This window comes from Sciurus carolinensis, chromosome 4 (assembly GCF_902686445.1).
Source record: "Sciurus carolinensis chromosome 4, mSciCar1.2, whole genome shotgun sequence".
In the NCBI taxonomy this organism is placed as follows: domain Eukaryota; kingdom Metazoa; phylum Chordata; class Mammalia; order Rodentia; family Sciuridae; genus Sciurus; species Sciurus carolinensis.
In genome coordinates this window covers 97,984,843-98,009,582 of record NC_062216.1, presented here as the reverse complement: position 1 = coordinate 98,009,582, position 24,740 = coordinate 97,984,843, and the positions used below count along the sequence as shown (strand labels likewise).

The 24,740-nt window shown below is 37.9% G+C and overlaps 1 protein-coding gene across 1 annotated transcript in view; it reads right to left on the bottom strand.

Moving 5' to 3' along the window:
- Fgd4 (FYVE, RhoGEF and PH domain containing 4) overlaps positions 1-24,740 on the bottom strand; it is a 188,573-nt gene that overhangs the window by 31,590 nt on the left and 132,243 nt on the right. Inside the window, 4 exon segments of the mRNA XM_047548975.1 lie at positions 2,216-2,372; positions 2,818-2,963; positions 5,199-5,288; positions 20,005-20,512. Coding sequence (XP_047404931.1) covers positions 2,216-2,372; positions 2,818-2,963; positions 5,199-5,288; positions 20,005-20,512 — 901 coding nt within the window.

The window sequence follows — 24,740 nt, the reverse complement described above, 5'->3', positions numbered from 1 at the left end:
ACAAACAAACAAAAAAACGTATAACAACTGAAAAAAGAAATTCACTACAAGGGTTAAACAGCAGAATCTGAGATGGCAGAATGATCAGGGAACCTGAAGAAAGTCTAATAAAAATCATATATCGGAAGAACAATTAAAGAATATTTTGTAAACTGATAAACTTGTGGGATAACATCAATATCAGCATTTGTGTAATGGTAGTGACAAAAAAAAAAAAAGAGAGAGAAAGGATGGAAAATACTTAAAGAAATAATGGCCAGAAACTTCTCAAAATGATTTAAAAAATGTTAATCTACAAATTCAAGAAGATCAACAAGCTCCAAATAGGAAAAATACAAAAAAGACACACACCCAGACACATCCTATTCCAACTGTTGGAAACCAACAATAAACAAAGCAGGAAGAGAAAAATGATCCATCACACACAGTGTTGATAAAACTGAAGACTGATGGAGGAAAGAAAGCAGTAAGAGTGACATGTTCCAAGCGCAGGGAGAAAACCCATCAGCCAAGAATTCTCTGTCATTCCTTGGCCTATACCCAAAGGACTTAAAATCAGTATACTACAGTGACGCAGCCACAGCAATGTTTATAGCAGCTCAATTCACAATAGCTAAGCTATGGAACCAATGTAGGTGCCCTACAACAATGGATAAAGAAAATGTGGTATATACACAATGGAAAATTACTCAGCCATAAAGTAGAATGAAATTATGGCATTTGCCAGTGAGTGAATGGAACTGGAGACTTTCATGCTAAGTAAAATAAGTGAATCCCCAAAAACCAAAGGCCGCTCTGATATGCAGATGCTAACTCACAATAAGTGGGGGTGGGGATAGAAGTTCACTGGATTAGACAAAGGAGAATGAAGGGAAGGGAGGAAGAATGTAAATAGGAAAGACAGTAGAATGGATTGGACATCACTTTTCTATGCTTATATTCAAATACATGACCAGTGCGACTCCATATCATGTATAACCACAAAAAATGGGAAGTTATACTCCATGTATGATATGTCAAAACACATTCTACTGTCATTTATAAGTAAAAATAACAAATGAAAAAAAATTTTTAATTCAATTTTACAAAAAAAGAAAACGAAAAAGAAAGAAAGGAGAGAGAGAGAGAGAGAGAGAGAAAGAGAGAGAGAGAAAATTCTGTATCCAGCAAAAGTATCATTCAAAAGTGAGGAAGGAAAAAAAAAAAAAGAATATTCTTGGATGAAAATAGTGACTGACAGATTTCATTGCTAGCTGATCTACCTTTAAAGGAAACAACAGACATTTTTAGGCTGAAAGAAAATAACTCCAGAAATGGGAAATACATGGTTGTATATAAAATGTATTTATAAATATATTTTCATATCCTCCTTTAACATTTTAATACACATAAAATTTTGTAAAAAATTATAAATCACATAAATTATAAAACAGCACTATATGGTAAGATTTAAAACACACAAAAATGTAATATATATGACACTAAGCACTAGAACAAAGTAGCTATATTTTACCAGAGAGTATAATCTGAAGTAGGCTGTGATAAATTAAATGCATATTATAATCCCAAGAGCAGTCACTGGAGAGTAACGAAAAGTAGTTTAAAAGTAAGAATTATTAAAATGTTGCCATAAAACTATTTATATAACACAAAAGAAGGCAAAGAGCCATAAAATTCCAACCCCAAGAATATTATGTGATGGAGACCATGTCTTTTCAATTTAACAACTCTATCAAAGAATAAGTTATTAACAAATTTGACTAGAATATCAAAAGAAAATCACTATGGTACTATTAAAATGTATTATCCAGATTTGGAAAAATTTAAGAAAATCAGAATATAAATTGACCCAATAATATTATTGTTATTCCAAAACCTCAGGGTTCATAGCAATCATTGCTTATATTTATTTATATTCCATGAAACATTTAAACTTTTGAAACTCACAAAGGGGAAACTCACTTTGTAAATTTTATGTGAACCCTAATGCAGTCAGTCTCTGTTGGTCTCATAAGCAAATGGAGAATTTAGCACTTAGTCTGTGGCCTGTGCCCAACAGGAATTTTAACTTTGTAGAGATATCTTTGCATAATTCAGTAGAATGGGTTTGAGCTAGGTATCTTGCACAAATTTATATTGCAATCTTAGATCTAGAAGACCATATGATTTAAATGCAAAAATTGATTCATAACTTTGAACAAAATTGCCCTGTTACCTGAATTTCTTCAATCACCGATTTGAACTGGGGAATTCGATCTGTCATGTTTTTGACCAATTCCATTGCGTTATCAAATCCCTTCACGTATTCTCCATACATCTTAAGGAATGGCGCCAATTTTTGAAGGATGTCTCCAATTCTAGGAGTGGTATCCCTGGATCAAATAAAGAAATAAGTCCTTAAGTTTTTTTTTGTAAAGTAAACAAATTAACAGACTGCAGATGAAGACTTCACTTTCTACACACACTCTGTGCTTCATCAGATCCATCTTGCTGTGAGACTGGTAGAGAATAAAGAAGCTCTTTTTCCAAGGCTGCTGAGGAATGGCATAGTAAAGAGAGATGCTTTGGAATTCTTGAAGCTCCAGATCACCCCTGATATCTTGTCTTCACTAGTCAAAAGATAGTTTGGAGAGCAGAGATAAAATGCTTTTCAGCTACAGCTGAAAACCTAGCATAACTTCTTAGTCTTTAATGTAAAAATTTGGCACAATGTCTATCTATAGCTGTGTGTAGCATTTCTATTTCAATTTAAAAGCTGAAAAACACAGCATATTGTATGACTGCCTTAGACATATCGTTTCTGTCTACTCCTCTTACCATTCTTGCATTCGTTTCTCCAGCTCTGGCAAGAGGAATTTACTATGGAAGGCATTTATTGATGAAATGTTAGAAAAGATTTTATTCACCATCTCTGCTGGAAATGAGCCTCGGTTTGCTTCTTCCAATAGTTTGCAATAAAATACCTGAGTAAAAGAATAAAGCAAACATTACTTTAGCTTGTGGGTTAATCAACTAGTGCTGTGCTAGGCCTATAGCAGGACCTTCATAACATTTTATTGAATAAATGGAGAAGTTCATGATTCAAGAAGTTGATCATTTGAAATGTAGTAAGTGAGTTTGTATGCTTTGATTTGGAAGAACCACAAATAAGAATTAGGAAGCTTGACTTTTTTTATTTTGGGGTGGGTGCTGGGGCACTTGACCGCTGAGCCACATCCCCAGTCCTATTTTGTGTTTTATTTAGAGACAGGGTCTCACTGAGTTGCTCAGTGCCTGGTTTTGCTGAGGCTGACTTTGAATTCGTGATCCTCCTGCCTTAGTCTCCCAAGCCACTGGGACTACAGGTGTGCACCACTATGCCCAGTAGGAAGCTTGATTTTTAACCTAGGCTCTGCCCCTATCTGTGGGATGTTAATAATATACTTTTCTGCCCCAGAGAAAATCCAGTTGAGGTTAATAGGATTTACCCTTCGTACTTATGGCCAGAGTTAAGGGATGTGAAAGTACTTTATATGCACACCGTAACTGTGGCGTTTCACTTCTGCTTATGTTTTGAATGACTTCTCCAGCATTTATTACAAATTGCCCTTTATTGTAATCTGTTGACATAAATCTTATTTTTTCTTATTAAAATTTATGTATCTTGGGAAAGGAGGATACACAATGAAACAGGTCAATAAGTGAACAAAAGTTTATTTCAGTTCTCAGATGTTTACTTGCTTTTTAGCAACCAATAAAGCATGAAAACATAAAACACTGATAGTGTGGGGGGCGATCTTCTCTACATAGTAACAGGTCCTTTAAAACAATTAAGGAAAAAATAAAGAAAAAAGAACCACCTTGAGCCTCAGCTATTCTCCACTAGGTCTACTATACCTCTTCATTGCCATTCTGTTAAATGTAGGCAGAAGGAGATCTGTTCCTTCATAATGTCCAGATGGTTGTTAATTTTCTAAATTCACCTCCATTGTATTTCTTGGGAGGCAAAAAGAACACAAAATTATGTCCTTAGAGACACCAACAGATAGGATACTGTAGTAATTAATACTAAGATTCTAAAAAGTCAACAACTGTAGCTAAGTTAATTTGGCTTAAGAGAAAGAGAAAGAAAGAAGGAAAGAAAGAGAGAAAGAAAGAAAAGAAAACTTGCTAAGAGCAAAAGACATATCTTTACTATGAAGAACTAAAGGTTTCAAGTCTATAATTCCTACATGGAAAACAAGTTGTTTGAAAGGCCCAAACTCCATGTAAATTTATTGTTTTATGGTGAAATTTCTTGAGAAGTGAGTATTTGAGCTACATACTATTTCAAACAGCAGGGTATATTAACCTCACTATTTGAGATAGTGAAGTTCTATTTGAGGTCTTATTTTACAGTGAGGTCAGATAAACTGCACCTCAAGGCTCACCCTACTAGGCACATAGTTCCCTCTAAGTAACAAGGATAAGTGTGCCAGGACAATCTGTTTCTATGAAATTCCAGTTTTCCAGTGGTGGAAGTGGGTTAATTCTTATAATTAACATTCAAACAAGGCATTTTTAACAAAAGGAATTTATTTGCAGACAATCTATCAAATGTCATGTCTTTTATAGCTAACATAGGATTATAATGCATTTAAAAACCCAAATGTATATTTGAAATCATGCAAGGCTCCAGCATGATGAAAGTATAAAATGTGATTTAGTGGATCCACATATTCAGCAAATATCTGCTGGATGACCTTCTGCCAGTTACTACTATAAATATTTTATACAAGGTTGAACAATTAAATTCTCAAAATCTTATGACAGCACCAACTAAGATCACTCACACAGTGCTAAACAGAAACAAGACAACAGAATCACATACATTTATGTTAGCACAACAATAACCAATATCTTATTTAGATTATAATAGTAACCTGGCTTCCCAGCCAGGATCACAGTAAAGGTAAAAACTAGGCTCATGTTTAACATTGTGGGATACAGATAAAGTCATTTTGTGACTCACACAGAGAGAAACCTCTACTTCTGTGAATTACAAAATATTCATACCCAGTGAATTCACCAATAATGCTGAAACTGCTAAAGATTTACTTGAACAAATAGTTTTCACTGGCTAAAAACAGGCCCATCTTGCAGTTTCTAAAACACTAATTATTAGGTTAAGTGATGTACAATGCTAAAACATAAAAGTTTTCTGAAAGGGAAAACATTACCTGATCTAAGAGGTCAAGTCGATTGACGTAGGCTCTCTCTGTAAGCAGAAGTTCATTGGCTATTTTGTGAAGTTTTTGTTCATTAGTTTCCTAAAAATAGAGCAGATAATCACACATTAGAAAAGGAACCCTGGACAATATTTCTCAAGTAATAAACACCTCCTCTAATGGTTCAGTCAAAGCAGTTTTCTCAAGTCCTCACTTCCTGTCAGCCATCAAAGAATGTCAGACAGAAATGAACAAAATTAGAACAAGTAAGCAATTCCATAGGAACTACAGCTTCTTTAACTTCTGCAGCAGTTAACACTACCATCTACCTTTTCCTCAAAACATCTTTTCCTGTTCCCAGCACTATATTTAACTCATTTTCACCTACCTCTCAGGCTGTTCTTTGGAAATGATTTCATTACTCTCTCAGATGCCTTGTTTAACTATTGACTTATGCACAAAACATCTTGCCTTTAAAAAATATTTTATGAAAAATTTCAATTATGTCTAGTAGTAGAGAAAACAGTAGATGAACTGCATGTATCTGTTGCTGAGATTTGTAGGTATCAACTCATTATTAATCTTGCTTCGTCCATGTTTCACCTATGTCCCACCTACCTCTTTCTACCCCTATTACCATTTCCTTCCTTCCACCTCCCCCCCCACTCCCTTTTGTGGTACTTAGAATTGAAATCAGGGCCTCAAGCATACTAGGTTAGTACTTTACCACTGAGCTGCATACCCAGACTTTATTTTAAGACAGGGTCTCACTAAGTTCCCAAGGCTGACCTTGAACTTATGATCCTCCTGTTTCAGTCTCTAGAGTAGCTAGGATTATAGGCATGTGCCACCACAACCAGTTCCACCTATATTTTTTTCAACTAAATTTCACTCTATTATTTCTTCAGTGTATGTACTTAACCCTTAAATATGGCTATAAAACCCTGTTTGTTTCATGGACAATTTTTTTCCAAACAACAGTGCTAGTATTTTGCCCTAAATTTATTAGGTTAAATAAAACCCTTGACTAATTGAGGAAATGATGACTACATAGTTCTTACTTCAATATTTTGAGATCACAGATGATTTACACATTATAAAGACTTCACATAAAAACATCTTATTCTAATGCTTCTGTAATAAGCAACACTACTTTGCACACTGGAATGAATATAACACAGGAGCATAAAGTACTGGGGACCCTATTCAGGGCTTCATATATGCTAGGCAAACATTCTACCACTGAGCTATGTCCTCAGACCTATAGGATTATTTCTATCTTGTTAGTTGCTCTAGCTCCTGTGTTTACTATAATGCCTCAATGAAAACAATGACATTCAATTAAATATTGCTGAGTGAGTAGCAGCCACACATATTAACCACTCTGTCCATCTATTAGTACCTTTGATGCCATGTCAAACTCATCTTTTCTCAAGAACCTCTCCCTCACTACCAAACCCCACACTTTCCCATTCTGGTAATGGTACTATCCCTTTCCACTTATCTGGCTTTAGAAACTTAAATTACTTTAATCTTGTGTCCTTCCCATGGAACCAGACATCTACCAAGTCCTACTGAGGATATATTTCCAGCATCTACCCTTTAAGTTTTCATTGATGCCACCCTGTTTTGCACATATCATGTTAAGCCCAGACCCATCAAGTCTCCAAATGATCTGATTACAAAATTAATTTGGTTCCATACCCGTCCCCACCCTGTATATGTCTGTATGAGGAATCTTTTCAAAGTTTTGCTTTGTATACATAATCCTACTTCCCACAGAAACAAAAGCTATCGGAAGCCTTCCTCTGAGATAATAAAATCCATACTCTACGTACCATTCAGGATAATTCAAACCTCTTCTTACTTCCTCAAACTCATTTCTCACTCTATCTTTAAAGGCCTTTCTCCCTCCAAACATACTAATTGAACACATTCCATCATTATTCAATCATGTCTCTGGTCATTTCTACATCTTTCTTCTTTCCATCCTCTCTGCCTGGCACATGCCCTCGCTGTATCTCTAAGGCTGACTTTTTCTTTGACAGTCAGCTGAATTTCCATTCCTTGTTGATGGAAACTTCTTTAACTATTCAAAGCCTATTTAACTATTCTTGATCCTATTACAATGCACTGTATATTTTATACTAAGTCATTACATTGAGAAATTTCTACCTAACACTTGACTGATATACCATTTTACTTCAGGAGTATAGTAAGGGTTTAGGGAAAAAAAAACAGTGGCAAAGTAAACCAAAGTATGTTTTAAGCCAGTACAGTCTGATTTGTGTATAGATGCTACACTTCATTTTGTTATTTATTTATTTATTTATTTATTTATTTTTGAGATGTGTTCTCATCCTGTTGCTCAGACTGAGCTCAAACTCACAATCCTCTTGTCTCACCCTCCTGAACAGCTGGGACCACAGGCACATGCCACAATGCCTGGCTTAGATGCTACATTTTAAACTGTGTATAAAATGCTATTAAGTTCTATGAATGTGTTGCTGTGCAACACACGAGATCTACTTCATGTTCTATGTGCAACATTAATTCTAATGTGAAAAGCTACGTTGCTTATTACAGAAGCATTGGAATGAGGCATTTCATGTGAAATCTTTATAATGTGTAAATAATCTGTGATCTCAAAAAATTGAAATAAGAACTACGTATACGTAGTCATCATTTCCTCAATTAGTCAAGATTTTAATTTAACTTAATAAGTTCAAGGCCAAGTACTAACACTGTTGGGTGACTGCCGGGCATCCCCTCCCACCTCCTGCTCCCTGATTTCTTAATGGCATCCAGACTTGGTTAGATATACCCTATTGATGTAATTTCTTTTGAGGAAACAGACCTCATTCCCAGATCAAAAGGAAGATCTTGAATGATTAAAAAAAAAAAAAATCAGTACAATGATTGGTTGAGGAGGCAATGAGGCAGGAGGAATACATACAGAGACCTCTGGCAATAGGAGGCTCCTACTCCCAAGGAGAGTCAGAGGAAAAGAGATCTCTTTGGGACTCTGTGAAAAAGGGTACCTAGAATTTAGTCCTACACGCAGCCATCCTGTAACCACAGGGGCAAAACCAAGGGAGTCTGTCATTGTTCAGGCCTGGCTAAGTGTATATATGACTAGAAGCATCCCAACTTATATGGAAAACTCAAATAATGAGATACATAATATATATAATTTTACACACACACACACACACACACACACACACACACTCACACACACACAGTATATTTCAGGAAATTGAAAAGCTTTTAAGCAACTGCTCTTTCAAGGAGAAAGAGATAAAAGTTAAATACTTAATGAAACTAAGGTGGCTTCTGAGCCTGTAATAAGTGACACAAATGCATAATACATGAGAAACCTATCAATATTTCAGAGGAAGAAATAGAAAATACACTATGCTTCATACAAGAATACTTGCTTGCATTAACATGACCAACCCTTGTTTTTAAAAGTCAGATCCACTGAGCCATAATTTACAAACAGTAAATTTCATCCTTTGAGGTGTATTGTTCTAGGAGTTTTGAAAAATGCATCCAATCATGTAACCACTACTACAATCAAGATACTGAGTATTTCCATTGTGCCCAAGCTTCTCTCAATTTCCACGTTCCCCATACCAGCTCCTGGTAACCACTGGTCTGTCCTTTTTCCAAAAGCCATGTAAATGGAATCACAATGATTGAGTTTTTTGCATCTTGTTTCTCATTTAGTGAGATGCATTTGAGATATGCCCATGTTGTTTTTTTAGTGGCAATAGTTTGATCCCTTCATTTTATTCTAAGAGTGGTGATGAATCTTTTTGACTCAGAGACAGTCTTTTATATGGTCTACTTCTAGTCTGACTGTGTCTTTTTTAAAAAGCAATCCAGCAGAATATGTACCATCATAAACTATCTTTCACGAGACAGAAAATGTGTCATGTGCTACTGCTATGCAATGAAGTCACCCCTGAGGTTTTCCACATTCCTGCAGGATCTTAAATAGGAAGTTTATAAGAAAAAAATCTTTTGCTGGTTGCAAGGCATATGTTAGCTGAACTTGGCAAATTGTGAATGTTCTAGTCAAATTTTGCAAAATCCAAGGGGGAATGCCAGAAGTTATTAGCAAAAGCTATGTTCCTTCCATACAGATGGTCTTCTACACATCAGGTCTCTGACCTTGCTAAAGCCAACTCAAAGATAAGCAAAAGTAAGCTTGCTGACATATGGCTCAATCACTCGCTTACATATAGGTTTGCAGAAAAGTTATCAGAAATTCTGTGGTGAGGAAATCATGGTTCATGGATCCTTGCTCTAAGTTAATCAAAACAACAATATCACCACACTAACAGTTAACATTTATTTACCAATGGCTTGTTATGTGCCAAATACTGTTGTAAGAATTTCACATCAACTGACTAATCTTCATAAAATAGGTACCCTTTTCTTTAAAGTCCTTTTTTTCAGCAGCAGACACACAACAAAATAAGCCTGAGCTGAAGGAGGCCAGGTCATTTACCTACAGTTGCATAGTTACAAAGTGACTGTATTAGATTCCAATCATATAGGAGACTCCAGGATTTTAAGTAACTATTCAACACACAGTTTGTCTCTCATCTTTCTTTGCAACAGAAAATAAGACTGTGGTGTGTGCCTAAGGAGACAGACTGACAAAATACAAACTATCTGTTTATAAAATCTACCTAAAAATGGAATGTGGTACCTGTTATTCATTTTAATTTATATATTACTTTTCCAGCACAAATTCTGTTTAAAGCAAACTTTTCATCATTTTAGTAATAATTATCAGGTGTACAAAATTCAGCCACTTTAATGGAAAAAATAATGACTTCCAACTTTAACAAATTTATTTACTGACATTCATCTGAATACATTTGTGGAGAAATATAATTAGCCACATTCATGGGGCTCTGTGATATTCTGATATATACTTTTGGTTTCCACCATGGTTCCTGGCTCTGAACTCCTTTCCCAAAGCAGACCATAGAAATGAGAATTTTACTTCCCAAATGTGGATAATAGAAAATCTAATCTTTTTCCACCTTTCTGTCTTGGAGCTGGTCATAAAGAAATTCTGATTTATCATAGGTTTTAAGACCCTCATCCTTCTGGAGGGGTCCAATCCCTCACCCCGGAGGAAAGAATGCTGCAGAGAGAGGCCAAGAAGAATCTGAACATACAGGCCTTGGTGTGTTTCCCCATCCAGTCTACAAGCAATCACACTGGTGCAATGATGTCTCCGTAAAAAAACAAAAGGAAAACTCCCAAATCACTAAATGCCCAGAGAAGGCATGAAAGTTCCACGCCTCTTCTCCCATTCCCTGTCCTATCCATCTCTTCATCTGTATCCTTTGTGATAAACCAGTAACCCAAAGAGTTTCCCTTAGTCCTGTGAGCTGCTCAAGCAAATTAATTGAACCCAAGGAGGAGGCTGGGGGAACCACAATTTATAGCCTGTCAGTCAGAAGCACAGTGAAACAACCTGGGGACTGTGACTGGCATCTGAAGGACAAGGTGAGTCTTGGGGGCTAAGCCCCACAGAAGTGATCTGTGTTGTAGGTGTATAGTAGGAGAAATTGAGTGGATTTTTCATTCTGTATCATCAGGCTCTATTAGACTTACATTTAAATAATAAAATAGTTTAAAAAGTGCTGGTACATGAGGGCTCTAGCCTGCGATGTTTTTAAAATAGGAAAGTTAAATAAGTAAACACTGTTATTTAATACCTGCCACTTCAATATTGTATAACCCCTACTTTGTCCTCAGGCACTTTATTAAGAAGTCATTTATTCTCATGATTCTTTGGGAAACAGTAATGGTTATACAATATTGATTTAATAAACAACTCGCTTTCTTCTATTAAAGTCTAACCAACAGGCTTGACATTTCAAAACGTTTATAATGTTAAATAAATGGCATTAGGGAATATCTTACTTTTGACACCCCCTTCTTTAAACTAAAGGGATTTTTTTTTCCAAATACATATTATATACTGAAAGCCAGTTCCCAGAGTATTGTATCAATACAAAAATACGTTATATCTAAACTGTCAGACTTGAGAAAGATACACTCCTCGTGCAATTTGCTTTTCTCTTCCTAATCCATCTGCCTCCCTGCCCAGGCTGTTTCTGCACGCTGCTGTACCTCTTGACCCTTCAGGAGAGCCTGCTCCTTTCCTGGGCTAGGATCAGCCTGGCTGTTTAGTCACTATGCTCGCTGACTCATGAATGTACTTCAGTCTCAGTTCTGCCTCCTCATTTGCAGATGTCACCAACTCCTGCAGCTCTTTTCAGACCTTCTGGCATGACTCTCCCATATGGCAGGAGGCAGGACAAAGAACCCCCGCTGCAGCTCTCAGAGTTCATTAACTGGGTAGGCAGAAAATGCTCGTGTGGAGCCAGCAATTCATTCTTCAAAATCTTGGTGCCATCCACCCTGCCACATGCCTCCAACTACCAGACGGGGAGTAGACACAATGCCAATGAGCGATTCGTTTCCTAACGGATGCTTTAAGAGCAAAATCTTTACTTATTCCAAAATGAATCAGGTATGGACATTATACTTTAAAACCTTTAAAACATGCCCTTATATGCAATTTCACTTTAAGCAGGAAGCATATTGTTTTTCTAAAAACCTTTACTCAAAACTTCTACAAGTTCTTGCAGCTTTCCCCATACACTTAATAAGGGTTGTATTAAGACACGTATGTAAATGATCTATTCAGGTTTTCTATAGGACCAAATGAAATTTTTCTAGATCCTATTCAAATCTGCTGCCAGTTAATTATATTCTCACATTTAAGGGGGGAAGAAGGGCATGACTTTGTACAGATACATGCACCTCGGTGTTCCCTGAAGCCCATTCTCTTATAAAAACTTGAGATTATTTAGGGAATAAACTTTTTTTTATATTATAATTTACAAGATGTATCAAAATTAGATATGTCATTTAATATGTCAAAGTCTTCAGAGAGGCTCCAGGTGATAATTTTAAAATGAGATCACAATATTTAATGCCACATAATTGGCCTATTATCTGAAAAAGCATCTTAAAACTTGATTTGAGTTGGGTAACTTCATTCTGTAATATTCCAAAATTCTACAGATTCTTTCGTACTAAACTGAGGAGCAGAGAAATCAAGGGGAGCTATCATAAATGAGATAGTGACAATACCACTATTTATGGAGAATTAATTATGTACATAATTCTATGTGCTTCACATGAATTTTTTCAAGCAATGTTCATAATATTCTTGATTCATAGTACTTATTAGTGCCTCAATTTTAAAAAAGAACTGATAGCTGGGGATATAGCTCAGTTGGTAGAGTGCTTGTCTCACATGCACAAGACCCTGGGTTCAATCCCCAGCACCAAACAAACAAATGAAAAACAAACAAACAAAAAAGAACTGATAGAGAGGTGCTGAGATATTCAGTATGCAGACTATGTTGGATTCTGGGTCTATTCCATGGTATCTCTGAGTCTATTCATCTTGTCTTATAAGTAAAGAAACAGGAAATCATGTGTATTCATCAAATACATAGCCCTTTCAAAGCATCAAGGCACCGTTACATGCTCTATGCCTCACAGCAGCACCGGAGCAAAGGTGTAATAATCTCCACTTTATAGATGAGGAAATTGAGGCTTAGAGAGGTTTAGGTAACCTCTCTCCCATATGGCAGGAGGCCAGACAAAGTCCCAGAGCCAGTATGCAGCCAAGCTGGGATTCAAACCTAGAGGCTGCCACTAGTTCATGGTATAGGGCTCCCTTTTCTGTTTCTTCTTCATTTTGGGGGCGGGGGTGGGGGTACTGGGGATTGAACTCAGGGGCACTTGGCCACTGAGCCACATCCTCAGTTCTATTTTGTATTTTATTAGAGACAGGGTCTCACTGAGTTGCTTAGTGCCTCATTTTTGCTGAGGCTGGGTTTGAACTCCTGATCCTCCTTCCTCAGCCACTGGAGCCACTGGGATTATAGGCATGTGACACTGCACCTGGCCCTTTTCTGTTTGTTCTTAAAGCCACAGACAACTGTTCTGTTTGTATGATCTTACTTTTCCATTTCTTGCATACCACACTAAACTGGATCTTTCTGCACATGTCCTCCAAGCACCAGATCTTTCCACCTCTTGGACCCTGTTATCTCCTGGCACTGCCGACTTGCTGATCCTGGCTCCCACCCACTCTACCCCACCTCATTTGTTTTTACTTTCTTGAATTTCATGCTACTCAGCAAGGCTGGGGAGACTACCAACTGGCCCCGCTATCTTTGGCCAAGGCCCTCAGAGTCACGGGTCACAAGATACCACAAGAGCTAACCACTTCTCCACTGTGGGCCAGCTCCATGCCCTGCCTTTTCAGGATATCCCACTGGCCTCTACAGGGCACTTCCAACCAGACACATCAAGTTCCAAGATTAGAGAAACCTCTATGCTGTGGCCCCTTAGAACCTCACCCAGTGAATGGCGGACTCTCCACAGGATTTTTCTGCTAAGAACAGGAATTCACCTTGAGCCGTGCTCCAGATCTTGACTTTATCTTTGAGTCCTCCTTTTCCATGAACCTCATGATATGAATAATGTTCATTTGTAAATTTTAACCTCCATCAGCTTTTCTCTTTGTATTCACTGCAGTGCCTTGCCCATAGTATATATTCAACATTTACTCCACATGCACTGAGCTAGTTAGCTAGTTAGCCATAGAGTCCCACTGAAGACCCAGTCTCCAGGTTAACTCCCAATTTCAATTCTAAGTGTAGACTAGGCTCTTTGCCTTAAAGCTCACCAATACGTTATACCCCTGACATCCCCCCAAGCTCTGTGAAACACTGCTGTCTGTCCCTTTACCTTGTGGACAGTCATTATGTTCCTTTTCCCATTGTGCCTGTGCTCTGTGCACATTCTATTCCTGCACATTTCACTTTAGTACTATTAAGCACAACAGTATACACATCTTCTTAAATTCTCCTGTTTCTTGGGTTCCATGTGCTTGATTAATATCTCCAAATGAGTGTCTTGCAGGTATCATAAACTCAGTGGTACAAAGCTAACCCAATTAGCAACTCTTCTCCATCCTCTCATTCCCCAATGCCATTACCTTCCCTTCCTGTTTGCAATCTCAACCGTGTCATCAACACGTTAGAAAATCATGGCCCAGAGAGTTTGCTAAAGTGCCAGGCCTGAGGTCAGCTAGTTGATTAAGTGATGGAGCAGGGATTTGAACTCAGGATTTAAAATTCCAAAGCCTGCATACTTAACCAATAAACCATGTTCCAGAATATTCTGGCTTTGTAGTAGAATCTTTCACTTGGACTTTCCAGGAGACTCTCAAATTTACAATGTCAAAATCTACATTTTTGCCCCACAACTATATTTATCATTCACCTTCTTATAGTTCAATAAGTGGTCTTTGTCTTTAATCCTCTGCTTTGTTATCCTCTTGCACCTGGACTCCTGCAGTTGCTTCCTAAGCATGTACCCTGCTCCATCTGCTTTTCATTTTGTCTGACTCATTCTTCTAAAACCCACAGATGTGTCATCATTGTCACTTCCATGCTTTAATTTTCTCTGCAGCCAAATAACATTCAGCTTATGGAAAGTTTGAATAAACATGGGAAAATACCTATGTTTCATCCAACAAAACAGGATACAGAGTGAACATACATTATGCTATGGAATGGTTTCAAACCTTAGCTCATACCAACAAGCTGGAAGGTTAAAAAGGTCTAAGCAGTACTCTCTGGGTAGTGGAATCATGGGGTGGTTTTTGTATTTAATGTGCTTTGCTACATTTTCTTGATTTCCAGTGAGGACTATTAAGTCTTCAGTCAAGTTTTTAAAAAAATCTTTTTAAAAAATGTTTGTTTTAAAGGGGGAGGGGGCCAAAATTACTTATCAAGCATATAAACCCACTGAAATTTATCCTTAGCTCTTTTTGAGCCTGGCCCTGGTTGGGCCTAGGTGCTTATTTGTAGTCCCAGCTACTTGGGAGGCTGAGGCAGGAGCAGCACTTGAGCTCAGGGTTTTGAGATCACCTTGGGCAACACAGTGAGACCCCATCTCAAAATAAATGAAAATAAGCCTAGCCCTTTCCTCTACTTTCTCCCCAACCCTGTGGCCTCACTATGAGGCCAGAAACATTCCCTTAAACGTGGCCTCTTGCTTCTGCTCACCGCTCCTGTTTCCACTCACCCCAACCCGGTTTGTCCCTGACCACCCAGCAACCTCCCACTCTTCCTGCAAGTCTGCATCACCTGCTTCTCAGTAGCCCACCCCCAACTAGAATTCTTTAAACACAACAGTCTCACCTGTGTTTCCAAATCAGCAAGTCATTTTAAGAGTTACAATTAAACTTAGCAGAAATGGAAGGAAAGGGAAAGAAAAAAAGAGGAAAAGTAAATTAATTTGGATTACAGCACTATTTTTTTTCCTTTGCTGATTTTTTTTTTGGTAGGAGGGATTGAACCCAGGGATGCTTAGCCACTGAGTCACATCCCTAGCTCATTTTCTTTTTATTTTGAGACAGATCTCACTGAGTTCTCAGGGTCTTACTAAGTTACTGAAGCTTGTTTCGTTTGGTTTTTATTTTGTTTTTTTTGCAGTGCTAGGGATGGAACCCAGGGCCTTATGCTTGCAAGGCAAGCACTCCACCGACTGAGCTATTTCCCCAGCCCTTGAAGCTTGTTTTGAACTTGTCATCCTCCTGCCCAAGCCTCCCAAATACCTGGGATTACAGGCGTGCGGCCTGGCTAATTGCTCTTTCTTTATTCACAACTTACTATGAAATGTGATCTTGTCATTCCTTTCCCTACTAAATGACTATTTTCTTAATTCTTATTTTAGTGTGTTTAATAGTTATAACCTCTCCAGGCTTATATAAATACAGTAAGTAAAATTATAATTAAAAATCAGAAATAATCAGGAAAAGTACATGTAAGTTTTTTTCCTAAAACAATGTTTCCATAAATTTCTACACTATGGATACTTCCTTCTTCATCTATCAGTCACTTTACTGTATAATTTATCGTTTTGGCCAAATGAAGGATTTACCTTTTTTTTTTTTTTTTTTTTTGCAGTACTGGGGATCGAACCCAGGGCCTTGTGCTTGCAAGGCAAGCACTCTACCGACTGAGCTATCTCCCCAGCCCCTACCATTTTTTAATCTGTTATAGTCTTGATAAAATTATTGTTTTTTATAATTTACTAATTCGAGCTTATGTTGTCAGAGATGTATTATTTATATAAACTTTAATCTTAAAAAGTACAAGTCTACATATTTATATCTATCATATAAAGCTAAGTATGAATGTAGAATATAAAAGATTTATACCTATAAATATATATATTAAATAAAATTCATTTTAAAATGTATTGGACAATTAACCTGAATCTCATAACAGTTTACTTAATATAGTTTGAGCTATTTATGATAACCCAAATTCATCATGCCAGGCAGGACTTACAGTGCTCCTGCTTCTCGGTGTCTTTGAGGGCACCTGCCTGCGTGGGCACACAGGTGCATATTCACAATATGAAATTCCTTTCCCTTCTCATTTCCTGTAACTAATGGGTTTTAATATGTCCTTTTGTAGATTTCCATCTTTCAATCTCTGTAATACATAATTAAATTTAAAGATCCAAGACCTGGTGACTGACAACTGAAGTTATCACATAGTGCTCACTATTTTCTTTTAGTTTTAAAAATATACACACACACTTACTTTGAGGTCTCGTTATATTCTAGATCACGAGTGCTACAAAAAGTTTCATCATTGGAAAAGTATAGCTTTGCTAGAGTATGGAAGAATCCACAGAGTCAATGAGTTAGCTATTCTGTCTTTTACATGGTAAAAAATAAAAGTATTCTATACTCACCAATGAAAGTGATTCTTGATCAAAATAAATCATAAAAATCAATGAAACTGTCCACAAACTAAGACTGTTTTCAAGTCAGTTCAATTATTGGTTGTTCATGATATACTTCAATATGCATCTATTTTCCTGAAGTACCTTTGCAACTCTACCTTCTATTCTTTATCCCCTCATTTTTCCATTCCTGGTGGGCATTAGCAAAATGTCTAGTAATTTAATATTGGTTAAAATGAGATTTACTTGACTATTCTCATGTAGTAGAGCTCTATATCCAGTTATATAAAGATGGAGTAACATTTTTCAGTTGTCTGCATAGTGATACTCAGTATCTCATTATGTCTTAAAAGTTCAATATGTTAGATAAGAAGCACTGATACTTTGGAGGATTATGCTAATAAGGGAATAAATCTACATGTAACAGCATAAATTATTACATTATCCCTGAAAAGGGCCTTGAGATCATACAATTTACATCCTTTAACTAAAAATGAAGAATGTTATTGACTTTGGCGAGGTCATACTGCTAGTTAGCACACAAGTCAGAAGGGGCATCAAGATTTCCTGGTCTCAATTGTTTGGTCCATGATACACCACCAAACTACATTTTTTTAAGATCTTTTCTTTTTTTAAACTGTAGTAAATATCCTAACACAATGCACCATCTTAACACAATTAACATTTAAGTTTGCCTTTTAGAAGAAGGAAAGGCATTGTAGCAAACTGCAGAACAACAAAGAACACACGGTCCCCATGTGGAGATTAAATCCTGTTTTTAGATGGGAGAGATGTGGTGTTTGGATCAACAACTCTGCAGAGAAAATTTCCTTTTTCTTCCCACACACAACATGTGCTATCTACCGATTAAAAGCCCAATTAGGAGAAAGGCCAGCTGGACTACTGTTTCACTCACTTAATAAGAAAATCCTGTTAAATCTCTCTCAAAACAAGTAAGACTCACCTATGAACATGCAAACATAGCAATATACAACATGATATGCAAAAAGTACCACCCAACCACCACGGGCATCATCAATGAAAATACTTCCCTTAATAAGAACAGCTCTTACTGTTTTATAAATACTTGCTGGGGGCATCATCCCAACTGTAAATGGTGTTCTTGGTTCTACTCGTCTTCTCCTTTCACCATGGTTCAAGTGCAGGGACACTAAAATCTAGCCCGGCGTAAGATGCAGAGAATTCACTTCGCAATCAAATGTCCTGTTTCTTTACTGTTTCAGATAATGCTACCCAGCATGAGTCATTTTCTCCCACTCACTTCCTCATTTAAACTTTCACTGCTTGAGAGTCAGTATTTAAAATTAATTCACTAACTAGACGAAATAAGTCATTTGCTCTTTGGGTATTGGGATTTTTTTTTTTTCAGGGTCAGTGAAAAGTTCGATTTCATTTGGGTTAAAGTTCTAAATACAACCAACAATCACTTTTAACTCTAATATTTTAGAATGAGTTCTTTTGAATTTCTGTCTGTGCTAAAGTTAATTAAGGCAGAGCACCATATAAAAATCCAAAGCCTTATATTTGCTATTTATAAATGTTCTGATACTGGCCAACTTTTCAATTTTCAATCCCCCCTACATAGTTATTTAGCAAAATCAGTGAGAGAATAAGCAATGCAAAATTTTTCTTCTCTTTAGAGATGTAAATACCTTTTTTTAGAATAGTTTTCTAATTGAAGGAAATTTTGGATACTTATATTGCACCTGTGATGCAAAAAGACCCAATTACTGTACAAAAGTCATATTTATTAATATTCCCAAAGGACTAAACTGACATGAATAAAGAACACAATTCAAATGGCTTTCTCATTGGAAATATATAAAAATCTCTACAAGTTAGTGGACATGCCAGAAGAGGCACCAAGATTTCCTGGTTGTAATTGTTTGATCCATGATATACTAGTAAACTTTGTCCTTTTTAAAGATTTTCTTTATAATTGTGGTAAAAGAAACGAAACATTTATTTTGTTAACATTAGGAAAATCCAACACTTTAATTTACCTGAACATGGGTAAATTCTGAATGTATTTCACCAGCAAATCAGCTATTAGATGAGGCTTGTACAAGAACAGAAACACCATCCAGATAGTTCACCAAACTACTTCCCTCTTCAGGAAGGATATGAACTTTCAGTTCACCACTCTAATAAACTACCTGCGGTTGTAGCAGTTATTAACATTTCCTGCATTTTGCCATTTGGATTTGTGATTTGTTGTACCAGAGACACATCACTGCCCTGGAAGCCACAGCACAAAGGGTCTGGGCCATTTATTAATTATGTACAACAGTGAAATTTGGACTTCTGGGACTGTTTCTTCTTCTATTAATGAACTGCTTGACTAAGATGATCTTTCACTGGCATCCTAATTCCAAAATCAAGTTATTTATTATTATATATATATTAGAAAACTTTAAAAAATATGAAAAAGGTTATAATCTGTTGAATAATTTGAAAACACTTCTATCTTAATGTCCTTCAAAGCATCATTTGCTAATGGCGAGTTGATCTTCCATGTCTAATATTTTCTTTAACCAGATTAGAGACTCTGAAAGAAGAGAGTATAAAATTTCTTCTTGCTTAGCCTGTAAGCATTAGGGAGGCAGCACCAACACCTAGAGGAACAAAGAACATTTCCTTCCCACAGGAAGACAACATGATTGTGAATTTCCTATGTCAAAATTAGCACACCGTTCTGACCCTTGCAATCACAGTAGAGAGATCGCCAGAAACTGCACGAAAGGGTGAAATATCCCCTCAGAGACGGCCATCAGTGCCCAGAGCTTGAAACTGCCTTAACTACGGGAGTGGGTGATCTGACTCACTCCTTCCATGGGTGCAATGAAATAGTCTGAAACAGCTGCGCACTGGGCAGTGTTTCCCCCGCTTATGAGCTAGCCTCGTGCTCTACCTTCATCTCCTGGTGCTGGTCCAGCTGGTCCAGGTCCACAGGGCTTTCTCCGTTTTCCCTCTCCTGTACCTTGGCTTCTGCTTCCACCCCTCCTTCTTTTAGAGGGAGCACGGCACCTATACTTGGAGTCCTGCAGCTACTGTCTGAAACGTCTCCATCATGGTCGCTTGTTGTGGGGGATGCAGAGCCAGCAGCGCTTTCGTCTCTTTCTCCGTTCACAAAGTGTGTGTCAAGGAAGGGTTCAGCAGTTTGAACAGGAGTAGCTGGGCGACCCGTGGCCGCTTTAGCCTCTTCACATTCCGTCTGGTTTTGTGCTGCCATTATACCATTGGTCACACACGTCTGTTCACCCTGAGTCTGATCTGTACCATTTCCCTGCCTCTGTGGTGGGTGCTCGGAGAGGAGTTTTTGAGGAGGTGTGGATGTTAATCCATGCCGTCCTGGGGTTCGAGGAGCATTTAAGTTCACAGCAGAATCTTTCTTCAAATCACCACAATTTGCTAATGCACTAAAAGATAAAATACAAGGGAAGAGTGAAAACATTGGCCAATTTATTGCAGTGGAAATGGTACTTCTCCCGCTATCTCTCATGGCTTTAGGAACATGGTTCTGGGGATGCTATCCACATTTAAACAAATAGTTAAATAAAGATGATAAGACTGGGTTTACCTATGGAGTTTGGAGCATTTCCTTAAGTTGTTTAATAATATGATGAGTTAGTAAAGACATAGATGTAAGAATTATTTATATTTAATAAAATCATCTTTTTTTTACACTAAATACCTTGATTTTATTACTACACAATGTACCAATGTATCAAAACATCACTTTGTTTCCCACAAATATGTACAATTATTGTGTCCATTAAAAACAAAATGAATTTTAAAAAGAAAGAAAAATGTAAACTCATCTTTTATATCCAAGATTTTTATTTCCCTTAGCATTGTAAAAGCAAGGATGGCAGAGCCAGGCATGATGGTGCACACCTGTAATCCCAGCTGAGACTGAAGCAGGAGGATAGCCAGCTCAAAGTCAGCTTCAGCAACTTAGCGAGGCCCTAAGCAACTCAGCAAGATCCTGTCTCTAAGTAAAATGCAAGGGCTGGGGAAGTGGCTCAGTGGTTGACCACCTTTGGGTGCAATTCCTGGCACCAAATAAATAAATGAATAAATAAATAAAATTAAATTAAAATATAAAAATAAGCATAGCAGTCCCTAGTTTATGAACTTGTGGTAAACCAGAAAGTTATTTTTATTTGCACAGCAGAACACATTGTCAAATTCTTAATTTTCCATGCTATTGTTCCCTCTAACTGGTCTCCTTGCTGGTCTGTTTCCATTTTTGATCCCTTCCAATCTGGTCTCTACAAGTCAAATCAAACTCAGAGGGTTTCCTGCATACTTAGGAGTAAAAGACATCCTGATGATACCTCCAAGACTCCACACCCTCCATTCCCCACAGTGCCCCTGACTCATAACCCTCTCTTCGCCATGGTCTTGGCTTACTCCTTGCTCTTTCCTGTTCCCAGTAAGCAGATGTGTGTATCTTGGGGTCATTGCTACTGCTGTTTTCTGCCTAGGACAAAGGTGGCTTCCTCCTCCTCCTCATTCAGGTTTCTGCTCAGCTTCACCTTTCAAGTGGCTTTTTGGAATGGGTCCATCTAAAATAGCACACCCCATCACTAGCTTCATATTTTATTCTTCCTTAAAGTCCTTATCACTTGACATTATATATAGTCCTAATAGTTCTAACAAGACAATGGAATCTCACTCCCCGTACAAAACGATGTTTCTATGGAAATACTTGCATGGCATTTTAACCTAGGATCCCAGGGTGGTAGAGGGGAGCACAAAACACTGGACTATAGTCTGACAGATCCCTGTGAATCTAAATGAGAAGAAATAAAAACAGATTAAAACTGTGCAAGGAGGCACATTGTGTTGTCTTGTTCTCTGCTTCATTCCTACCTCTCAGCCTAGTGCTTAATGCATGTGAAGTGTTCAATGACTATTGAATGATGATGAATAATGATGACTGTGACAATAATACAATAACACAGACATCATGTGTTTTCTAAGTCCCACAAACTATGTGAAGCCCTTTACAGTGGACGTTGTGTTTCATCCTCATAAAAACTCTGAAAGTAGAGATCCATAGAGAAATCTAGGCTTTGAAAATTGCATCCAGCTCAGCACAGTGGTACATGTCTGTAACCTCAGCTACTACGGAGGCTAAGACCAGAGGATTCTAAATTCAAGGCCAGCCTCAAGGCCAGAAGCTTAGTGAGACCTTGTCTCAAAATAAAAAAGATTGGGGATGAGGTTCTGTGGCAGAGCACCTCTAGTTCAGTCCCCAGTACCACACACACAAAAGGCATCTTATGGCCAATGCCACGTCTGACAAGTGGCAAAGTCAGAATTCAAACCAGGAAGTCCGATTATAAATCTCATGATGATCTTTACCCATGTTATGGGGATGAAGGAATGTTTAGGATGAAATGAAGAACAGGTGAATAAGCTGTAGACAAAAGATGGGAACACTTTTGCCTTGCTGCACCCTTGAAAGGAAGATGAGTCCCTAACAGCTCTATGGAGGCACCCGTGAGAATTTGGCCAGGATTCTTGCTCTTGTCAAGTCTGCTCAAACTGGCATAATCTGATCCATAAATATAGCCTCAACATATGCCAGCAGTTGTTTCCATCAGTATGTGAAGAATATAGGCTTCATTAAGTTGGACTAAGTGATCTTTGAATGAACTGCCCAAGACAGCCACTTGATGAAAGAGAACATGTGTGTATCTTGGGGTCATTTTGTACCTAAAATAGAATTCTAATCCCCCCCTCAAAAAAGTGGGAACAAAGTCCAGTGCTGGTTATCTTCACCAGTGCAGGTAGTAGGGGTGGGGAGCAATTCCAGGGGTGGGGAACAATTCCCACGGACAATGCTAAAATGTGAGCTGCCTTCTCTCTTTGCTCTACCACCTCCAGCCACAGCTGCTCTGGACAGGAGAATGGAAACAAGAGACAGCAAGAAAGTGAGAAGGGAGGGAAAAGGTATGAGTCAAAAGCAGCACAGCAGGAAGGGAAGGAAAATTCAGTAGTGGAAATGTTGTACACACAAAAGTTACAGGCGACTAATACAAATACAAGTGGCAAACGCCAGGACTGATATTTGTCTTCTAGGAGAGTATATCCTGAGTCTAGATAATTTCTCCTTGGAGATTTGAATCAAACTGTCTTCCTTTTCATGCCCACTTAGGTGCCTGATAACCTGGTAGAAAGATCAACAGATCCTCTGAACCAAATGAAGGCAAGCTCAGGACTTTTTAGAATTGCTTTGGATGATAGCTGGACATTTTCCTCAAGTGACATTAAGAGTATATTTAGGGATGTGGGGGTAGGTGGGAGGGGTTAGTAAAAACAGTAGTTGAACCAGTACTTAGAAGATGCCTGCTATTTTGTGGATGCCAAGCCATGAGGTGAAACAGCTGGCCTTGAAGTATCCTTGGAAAAACCAGTGTTCACGTCTGCAGAAAACGTTATTTATTTCTAAAACCCAGAAGTCTTTGTAAATTAAAAAATATACTCTTGCTTACCCTGAGAGAGGAAGAGATGGAGAAAATGAAACCACAATAAAAAAATAAAATCTACTTGTTCCAAATTACTCTTCTAATAAAACTATGACAGGTGAGGTCTTAATGGCAGTATGATAAAGTGCTCTAGACCATCCTGACCAGACTCCACTCTAGCACACACTGGTTCTTACTGTCCATCAATTTCTGGCAGTAACTCAGTTGGGCGATCTTCCTTTATCCCACAAAGTGCTAGTTTGGGCTGTGATAACTGGAATTAAAACCATCCTGTAGGTATTTGGACATCACTTAACAAAATACAAACACAAATTTCTCACTGAAGTGCTGAGGACCCAGGACAGTATTAACCCATTCACTTTTAGGGCCACTGTTATGGTTTAGATATTAGGTGTCCCCCAAATGCTCATGCATGAGAGGTAAAATGATTGGGTTATGAACACTTTAACCTAATTAGTGCATTAATCCACAGATAGGGATTAACTGGATGGTAACTGAAGGCAGGTAGGGTATGGCTAGAGGAGGTGTGCCTTTGGGATGTATATTTGTCCTTGGTGAGAGAAGAACCCTCCCCTCACCCCTCGCTCAGTGTGCTTTCTGGTGGCCATGTCTGAGCTGCTTTCTTCCGCTACACTCTTCTGCTATGATGTTCTGCCTCACCTCGGACCCAGAGCAACAGAGTCAGCCATCTATGGACTGAGACCTCTGAAACCAAGAGTCCCAAATAAACTCTTCCTCCTCTTGTTTTTTTTTTTTTTTTTTTTTTTTTTTTTGTTGTTGTTGTTTTTTATTTGTGGTGCTGGGGATTGAACCCAGGGCCTTGTGCTTGACAGGCAAGCACTCTATGAACTGAGCTACATCCCCAGCCCCTCTTGTTGTTCTTGTCAGGACTTTTGGTCACAGCAGAGAGGGAAGGGAAAAAAAAAAAAAAAAAAAACTGACTAAAACAGCCAGTTTGTGCTGGTAATGCGTCATTGCAAACATATCATTATCTGTTTGCATTGGCAGGATTCTGCCACAAATACTATTCCTCCACAGACTTGCCCAAACACGTTGCCTGTCTACACTCAGAACACACTTGCTTAAAATGTCATAAAATTACAGCACTTCTTTACTGAGATCAAACCTTCAAGTTTTGCATCAAGAA